The following is a 9,578-nucleotide window of genomic DNA, read 5'->3' as shown; positions in this document are numbered from 1 at the left end:
AGTAACATGATAATGTTCTCTGCCAGTCTTGCATATAACAAACAATAAGTTGATGAGGTGTTAGAAGACCGAATTATTTCAGGAGCAATGTTCGATTGACAAATCTCCTGATTACCCTTGTTCACAATGGCTATCATGGGAGGAACAGTTTCTCAGCATTCTTTGACAACTAATCTGTATGATACTCTGAGCACCTTCATGTGTAATTAAACAAAACAAAAACAAAAGGATGATCATTCAAGTACAACCTATCAGTAACTGGCTATTGTCACAATTTCAAGTCGGTGTGTCTTTATTCACGTCCTACAAAACATCTACAAACACGATATTATTGCATTGGGTGCAATTGGAAAAATTGATGACAACTCCACAGAGCTCAGTGACTACAATGGTGCCACAACCTGGACCTTGTGAACTACGGCTGTGGGCTAAACTCCTTCATTGCCCCTCTCAGCTGCTCCCTGACCTCTGTAAGTTTGAGCTTATACAAAGCTTTGCAGCCTGTATCTTAACTTGCACCGAGTTTTGTTTGCCTTTCATTCCTTTCCTTGTCAACCTAATCAGCTCCCAGTCCATCAAAGGCTTGAGAAGGGCAATGTTACCATGGTGGAATTAACCAGCACTTTTGTTGATCAGGTATAAAGTTAGGAACTCAGTTGAGGGCCAAATTGGATGCCAAAATTGTTAATAGTCTGCTTGTGACCAAGATAATGCCAAGACAGGGGATAAAATTGATACCAAAGAAGCTGTTTGCTGTGGGAGCTGAAGTTAATGGCCACTGACTTTATAATGTTCATAGAATCATAGAGATATATAGCATGGAAACAGACTCTTCAGTCCAACTTATATAGGATATCTGGTCAGCATGGACAAATCTAGTCCCATTTGCCAACATTTGCCAGTGTCCCTCTAAAATCTTCCTTTTGATATACCCATCCAGATGCCTTTTAAATGTTGCAATCATACCCATCTCTGGCTCATACAGCACTTCCTCTGGCAGCTCATCCCATATACACACAATCCTCTGCATGAAAATGTTGCTCCATAGGTCCCTTTTATATCTTTCCCCTCTCAACTTAAACCTAAGCCCTCTACTTTTGGACTTACCCACTCCAGGGAAGAGACCTTGCCTATTCACCCTATTCATGCCCAGTTTGAGAAAATGGCAGCTCATCTAATATTGGATATCAGACAATGAGCCAGACAACACTGAAGCCGTAGAGCGATTTGGTGAAAGTATTCCATCACTGTTCTGACTTGTGCCTTGCAGATAGTGGACAGGTTTTGAGAAATTATTGGCTGAGTTAGATTCAGTGACGATCATGCAATTGAACAGCAGGGGAAAGATGACTAGGCTCTCATTGAAGATGCAGAGTGCCTGCCAATTGTGCAGCTCAAATATTATTTGTCACTTATTAACTCAAAATCAGCACACAAAGTGTTGGAGAAACTCAGCAGGCCTGGCAGTATTTGTGGAGAGGGAAACAGCGTCAACATTTTGAGCCTAATATGATGCTTCAGAACTGCTGAAGCTTTCACATTCACAACTCCTTCTTCAATGACTGTCTCCAGCTCTGCCCTAAACTGCACAGACTCCAACTAAAGTTCTATCATTCCTGTTTCAAACACACCCATGATTACAGGTATCCCTGAGATATGCCATGCTCAATAAAAAAACAACAATCCTCAGATAGCTGCTTGTGCACATCATGAGATCTTCACTACGTGTCTCCACATGTATAGCCTCAATCTTTCCATCAGCAGCTCACACTAAAGCTGTTCCAGTTCCCAGCTACATTGCATTTCTTACTCAACTGTTGAGGAGGACAACTTCCATATACTCATAGCCAATGACACTCCTCTGATCCTTCCTCCCCTCCTATTTTCTCGAAGTTCATCCTATCTTCCAATCCCCCTACTTGTCTTGTATTCACTATACGCTATGAACTTCCCATTTGTAATGCTGATCTATCTGTGTTCAGCAAACAACTCAGTTTTATTGTTTTATATCCCTAGCTCAATAAATTTCTGCCACAGCATAAGGTCTTCTTTCACTGCCATTAACCCCATGCACATTTATTTGGACAAGAGTCATTTGTCTGCCAAGCAGACCCTTTCACCCTTCTCCAATATTTCCCTTCAAATGGGACCCCTCTCTTTAACCTTTTACTTACACTTGATGTCTTCATCAAGATCTGCTGATGTACTATTGGCTGACTTCATTTCTCTGGTCTTTCACCCACTTGAACTTGTCACCTTCTGAACCTCCTGCACTTTGTTCTCTCAGATCCAACTCTGACTTTGTTGTCAAACCTGGTGGTGCTGGTATCATCTAGCATGCCAATTTCTACCTGGCAGAGGCTGAGTGCCAACTGTCAAACACTTCCTGCTATCTCCTTCTGGCTCATGACCCACTATTGAACATTAAACTGTTGTTTCTAGAACTGTTATTAACCTTACCCTCTCTAGAGATCTCCCCTCCAGAGATTCCCAAATCATAGTCCTCCAACCCTGCTCAGCCCATTTCTAGAATTATAGAGTCCCTATAGTGCAGATAGAGACCATTCAGTCCATCGAGTCTGGACCCAGAGTCTCCCCCGCCCCATTCCCCATAACCCCACATTACCATGGCTAATTAACCTAGCCTGTGCATCTTTTAACTGTGGGAGAAAACTGGAGCACCGGCAGAAATCCATGCAGACATGGGGAGAATGTGTAAACTCCACACAGTCACCAAGGCTGGAATGAAACCTGAGCCCCTAGTGCTGTATGGTAGCAGAGCTAACCATTGTGCCACCATGTCCTGTCCTCCAAATCTACCTCCATCCAAAATACGTAAAGCGGACTGCCCTGCCAAACTCATAATTTCAGAATGTCCCTGCCCCACTGAACTTATTTCTTCCCTTCTTGACTCTATGTTTCCTCTCTTATTCATATTCTCTCCTACTTAAATCCATTTTAAATAGTTCTGAAGAAGCTGAGGAATTACAAATAGTTCTAAACATTGTGCAACCATCAGTAAACAGTCCCATTATTGACTATTTAATTAGGTGGAGATTATTAATCAATATCTGAAGATGATTGTGTCTTGGACACTACCTTGAGGAACTCCCATGCTGAAGTCCTGGGTTGAGATGATTGGCCTCCTATAACCACAGACACCTTCCTTCGTGCTTGTTATAACTCTGAGTTGAGAAGATTTTCCCTCCAATCTCATTGATTTCAATTTGATGGGCTGTTTAATACATTACTCAGTCAAATGCTGCTTTGGTGTCTAGAACAGTTGCTCTTCCCCTTTGGAGTTCAGCTAATTTGCCAATTTTAAATCAAGCTGTAAAGGAGTCTGGAGCTGAATGGCCCAGTCCTAGCAGAACCCAGCTGAGTATCAGAGAGTAGTTAGTTACTGCACAAGTACCACATGCTCCACTGTTTACAGTATCTTCCATTACTTTGTTGATGATTTAAAGTGAACAATGGATGATAAACAGCCAGATCCAATGAATCCTGCTTTTTCTTGGACAATTTTCCACAATGTTAGGTAAATGTCATAGTATGGCTAGGATGTGTAGCACGTTCTGATGAACTAAGTGTTGCATATAAAGGCATTTTGTTTTCTCCATAATAAGTCTCCTCCTCAGGCTAGAGTTGTCAAGCATCCCTCTTGAAAACAAATAGTTAGCATCTACCATACCAGCCTACAATGTATTCCAGATGTTCACTAGGATCTGGGAAAATAGTTGCCCGACATCCAGAGTTCGCAGAAGGGGGCAGTGCCTGAGCAGAGGGAATGATTTACAGGAGAAGTTTGCATTTTGGGGAAGCTGAATAGGCATTAAGTTATCACTAGTAAGTAGGAATTGGATTGACAGAGCAGGTGGAGGGGCCCATGGATAAATTGAGATTTGAAATACATGAACTGAGATCAAAGAGAAACTGTTGTTGCAATGACAAGATGGCACTTTGGGGGCAGACTAGCTTTCTGGGTAAAGGGAAGGGGAGAATTTGGCAGGGCAGCTGATAGGCGATATATATCTTGATCCCTTTGTGAGAGGGTGCCATTTGGAAGAAGAGTAAACCAATCCTCTGATTCTGCTAAAGTTGGAAGCTCCTGACACTGATTGTTTGAACTCTGGAAGTGAAGTCTTCGGCCAAGTACTGGAGGGAGATTGGTATCGCTGCACCCGACATGAATCCCTCTTCAGGGAGGGAGCGAGAGGGGAAAAGGGACAGGGTGAGATCCAATTAAATGCTACAGAGAATGGCATTACCCTCATTCTCATTCTCTTCTCATATCTGAGTTTTTCACTTCGCCCTGTTCTTGAGAGTCCAATCTCTCCAGCGCGCTGATGTGCTTCATAAAGCCAACAGCCAAAGCCAGAGGGAGGATAGGAGAGAACGGCTTATTGAATGAGACCGGGGTGGGGCCTGAATTCATTCGCTGGGACGCTGAATGTTCCGCCGAATTTGCGGCACACTATTTCTGAAGGTCCAGTCGGAAACGAGCTCCATGTTCGTCACTACCAGGACTGGACTGAATCCGAGAAGCCAAGAGCTTAATTACAAGCTATTTTTATTTTTTGTTTCTCTCAGAGAGTATCCAGGAAGCAGAGAAGTACAGACAACGGGATTCCTTTGCCGGCGGAATTAATTTAAATTAGTGTTCGTTTTTTTTCACTAGTTGGCTGTGGAGTTCCCTTTGGATAGAGGGTGGATTGATTTCATCTCTTGACCTTGATAACCATTAATTGGAACTTCGCTTCCTCAGACTTTCCATTGGATCATTGTTATAAGGTCATTTCCATTCCATTTTCTTTTTAAAAAAGCCTGTGAGCCATTAGCAAGCGCCTATTCCTGCCACCGCCACTTCCTCTGGCGAGAGTCTCTGAGTAAACGAGTTTGGTGGAGCTGCTTATTAATGAAAATCTTGGCGAATGAATGTCTCTCTAACAGTCACAGCTTTTGCTCGCACTCCCTCTCTCTGATCAGATGCTTAAGGCCAAGTTCAAACCTTGAGGTAGTTGAATTGGAATTGAAACAGTAATAGAGGATTTGTGAATTGCAGCCGATTCTGTTAATCGCTGCTCACATCCTTAGCGTCCTTTTTTTTGTATGTTTTTGTGTGCGTGTGGACCAACCATCACTTCTCTCCAGTCTCCAGGTTTCGGAGCCCGCAGTTGCCACTGGAAAGCAGACGCGCTGTTCGGCTTCATGTGCCATCCTTGGCAGCTGGACGTGCTGCATGTTGCCTCGCCCTCCTGCCCGATGGCCAGGACAGCTGCCCAGGCTGTTACGTCTGTGCTTGTCAGCGTCTCCGGTCACCTCTCCGCATGGACAGCGGGCTGTGGGCCGAGGGGAAGGGCCCCGAGCTGGGGCAGGGAGCGGCTCCCGAGGGCAGACAGTGGATCGCAGCCTGTCTCTGTCTCATCATCATCCTGACCACAGCGGGCAATTCTCTCCTTATCCTGCTCATTTTCACACAACGCTCTCTCCGCAACACTTCCAACTATTTCCTGGTCTCCCTTTTCATGTCTGACTTGATGGTGGGGCTGGTTGTAATGCCTCCGGCTATGTTGAACGAACTGTACGGAAGATGGGTGCTGGAGAGTGAGGTGTGCTCGATTTGGTACTCCTTTGATGTTATGTGTTGTAGCGCTTCCATCCTGAACCTGTGTGTGATCAGCCTGGACAGATACTTCCTCATTATCTCCCCTCTCAAATACAAACTGCGGATGACCTCTTGCCGAGCTTTGTTTCTCATTTTCACCACTTGGACCCTGGCCGCCTTGGCTTCGTTCCTGCCTATCGAGATGGGCTGGCATGAGATGGATTTTGATGCCCAGGCGCTCAACTCCACGCTGGAGCTGCCAGAGGAGGCGGCTCAGTGTCGCCTCCTGGTCAGCCTGCCCTACGCTCTCATCGCCTCGTCTCTCACCTTCTTCCTGCCCTCGGTCGCTATCTGCTTCACCTACTACCGGATCCTGTTGGCGGCCAAGAAGCAAGCAGTGCAAGTGGCTTCCCTCACCACTAATGTGGCGACCACCTCTGATGAACCGGTGCAGGTAAAGCCGCCTCTTTGAACAGTCCACGGAGTTAAACTGGTCCCAGCAGTAAACCACAGACGGCGGGGCACCTTCTCAGGTTGGGTTTAATCGCTTCAGACAGGGTTCTCAGCTCTTTGATAACACGTCAGTGACTGTCTCGGAAGGAGAAGGCTGCTCGGGATCCTGATCCGTTCCCGTCTTTCTGCAGGTTTCCTGGGACTCCTGTTGCTTCAACAACCAGCATTTGATCCCAGAAGATGCTACTCATGCTGGGTGAGGGAGAGGGGGAGTGGGGAAGATGGGGCTAGTGTTATTCTTGGTAAATTACAATCTCATTCAGACACCCGCCAAGAGTTCGGGGTTGACCAATAGGCCCAGGCCAGAGACTGGGCGTTAGTTTCAGCACCGCGGACAGCGACAGATTCCCGGGAGCAGCAGCAGCAGCAGCTCGCCCAGTGGGACCCGGGAGCGAGATCAGCGGCGGCCCGGGGATCCGCTTCGGCACCGGGTTACTGTGAGCACCGTCACCCTCTACTCTCTCCACCGGTCACTCTCAGCCCCCACACTCTCCACCGGTCACTCTCGGCGCCCTCTGCTCTCTCCACTGGTCACTCTCGGCGCCCGCCTCTCTCCATCGGCCACTGTCAGTGCAGGACAGTTTTAGCTCTGGCCACTCTCAGGTCGGGTCGCTCTCAGCACCTACCACTCTCTCCACAGGTCACAGCTCTGACCAATGTCAATTGTGGTCACTCTCAGGACTGGTCACTCTTAGCGCTGGTCACACTGGATATGGGCAGATATTTAGTCTTGTATTCCAGATGCTGTCACTATTATGTCTGACCACATGCCACACGCTGACTGGGCTAAACGTGCTTCACATTTGTTTTTGCTGGATCTGTGAAATTCTGAAATTAATTTTGAATTTCAATCCTGGCTATGACTGGAGATTTGTGTAGATTATAAATTATTTCACAGATTGAAACCTGACTATGCTTTGTCTTCAGCGATAGCCGTGTCCAAAATATTTCTCACTCAGACTCTGTCTCTTCTGATTTCCAGCTCCAGGGAGCTCAGAATCCATCAGCCAGAACCAGCGACAGCAGAAAATTCACCACCAAGCACAGCAAGAGGGCTCTCAAGGCAAGCCTGACCCTGGGGGTCTTGCTGGGAATGTTCTTTGTGGCCTGGTTGCCGTTCTTCGTGGCCAATGTAACACAGGTAAGCAATTCGCCGAGCTGAGGATGAGGCCAGAATCGCCCCACATCTCAGTTTTCGAAGCGGCAACCTTCATTTTAAAGTCGTTCTCTCCTTAACCGTTTAGCACCCAGTCCTCTCCCTTCCATAACCCTTCGCTAGGAATCGTCAGAGGGAAACGGTCTAACATGAAATCAATCGGACCAATCTTAACCCAGTTCCTAAGGTTGATCTTGAAGGTGCTACTTTCCAAATAATTAGTTGCAAAGTAACTGTCTGTTTTAGGGTCTCGTGTGGTGTGGGGGTAGTGTCCCAACCTCTGGGCCGGGAGGTCTGGGTTCACGTACATGAATGTGTCCTAGTACATCTGAAACGGTTGGTTAAGAATATCTAATTCAACTATAAGACGATTGTCCAGAGTAGAGCATCAGCCAGAGGTTAAAAGGTAAATTGGACAAATTTTGTTCAGGCTCTTAAACAAGAAACTCAGCTGACTCATTAACTAGAGGCTCTGGAAGGGTTGGCTGATGATAAGGCAATTGGCAATTTTACACTCGCTGGCACTGGGATTCGTTCAGACAACAGGGGCATCACAATGGAAATAATGCCATTCCTTGTCATTGACTGTCACAGTTCCCTGTTTGGCAGATGCCTATCTCGCTGTGTGTTTCCGTCTCGCATCTTGTGATTTTTACCTTTCTGTCTGTTACTATGTTGAGAGTACAACTGCATTCCTGTCCCTCCTTACACGTCTCTCTCACTTATAAAACTATCACTGCTTGGTTGCCGAAGTCCCCCGAACGGTACGCGGCCCAGGGACCAACATCGGCAGATATGTTAGAATGGGACTTGAACCCGGAGCTTCTGGCTCAGAGGTAGGGTCATTGCCACTACACCATACGCCCTCATGGAAGCGGAGCGCTTCCCAAGGCTTCTGGAAAGGAACTGTCAAAGCGCGAAAACAGACTGCAATATCTTTCTGAAATCCTAAAACGGGATCCTCAGGGGGTTCCCAGGCTCCATGCTGCAAAGAGCCACGAATATTCTGGAAAGAATGTTCGAACAGCCTCAAATTTTTACAACTGTAGCCTCGCCAATCCGTTTGACTCCGATATCCGCTGGGTTTGAACAGCCTTCTGAAAAAAAACCCAAAAAACTGCGGATGTTGGGAACTGGGGAAAAAAAAACAGAACTTGCTGGAGAAACTCAGCGGGTTTGGCAGCGTCTGTGGTCAGAAAGCAGGGTTAAAGTTTCCAGTTCAGTGACGGAGAGTCTCTCCAGCAATTTCAGATTTTTAAAAATAACATTGCACTCCCAACAGGCCCGAGTCAGAATTTAAATAGCTCATTCCCATCGCTATATTTTATCTGAGTAAATTGATGGAAGTTCACCTATTTCCATTAGCGCTGATCTACTCAGGGCTACGATATGCAGGAATTTCCCAGGTCCCCTGTCCGTGGCTGAAACCAACAACCGCGGGTGCTGGAAATCTGAAGGAACAGAAATTACTGGGGAAACTCAGCAGGTCTGGCAGCAAACCTGCGAGGGGAAAAGCAGAGTTAACGTTTGGGAGTCCAGTGGCTATTTGGCAATTAGCCGGGTAGCTTTATTTTGTCTCTAATCCCTGTGTGTCTCTTGCCCACAGGCGGTGTGTGAATGTGTCCCCGCTCTTCTCTTTGACGTCCTGACCTGGCTCGGTTACTGTAATAGTACCATGAATCCCATCATCTACCCTCTCTTCATGCGGGATTTCAAACGGGCCATGGCCAAATATTTACCTTGTTGCCGCCGCTGGTGGGAGCGGCGACCAAGTGTCGTTTCCTTGTCCATGAGAAACTCCAACAGCGGCCGGCGTTTGGGCCTGTCCCTCCCAACCCTGCCGCCAGGGACAGGCTCTGGCGACTCGGTGATTCAGGTGAACGAACACATCCTCCTGGCAGCTGGCAAGGACCAGCAGCTGATCAAGGACAAGCAGCTGGAGGACTCACTGCAGCTCTTCCAGCTGGAGCAGACTGACCAGGAATTCCAGGGAAACCCACTGAACACACCAATGGACTAAGGGCAGATTCAGAAACCACCCAGCGACCGGTTTCCACCTCCCCACCCCGATCCAGGACTAGCCAGCCCTGCCCTAGACTTGACTGACAGTGACATCCAGACAAGGGTCCCTCATACAGGTCCGAGGCTGACAAAAACAGTACACGAGGGAGACAGCAAACCCCTCCCCTCGGCTCTACCCCAGAAGCAGGAGAGGCAACCGCCCTACTATCTCCCATTGACTGGACAGAGATAGAGAGGCCCCCTCCTCCAAGGCACTGGAGAAAGAGATTGAGAAAAGAAGAC

At 47.2% G+C, this 9,578-nt stretch overlaps 1 protein-coding gene across 1 annotated transcript; it reads left to right on the top strand.

Annotated features, from left to right (window-relative positions):
• The first annotated feature begins 388 nt into the window (after nucleotides 1-388).
• Nucleotides 389-9,294, top strand: htr6 (5-hydroxytryptamine (serotonin) receptor 6). Its single transcript, XM_048561133.2, has 4 exons — nucleotides 389-470; nucleotides 5,152-6,059; nucleotides 7,101-7,259; nucleotides 8,881-9,294. Exons 1-4 carry the CDS (start codon nucleotides 389-391, stop codon nucleotides 9,292-9,294), a joined length of 1,563 nt encoding a protein of 520 aa, XP_048417090.2.
• Nucleotides 9,295-9,578: the final 284 nt, after the last annotated feature.

Source organism: Stegostoma tigrinum, chromosome 28 (genome assembly GCF_030684315.1).
Source record: "Stegostoma tigrinum isolate sSteTig4 chromosome 28, sSteTig4.hap1, whole genome shotgun sequence".
NCBI classification, from domain to species: Eukaryota; Metazoa; Chordata; class Chondrichthyes; order Orectolobiformes; family Stegostomatidae; genus Stegostoma; species Stegostoma tigrinum.
This window is presented reverse-complemented; position numbering and strand designations above follow the sequence as displayed.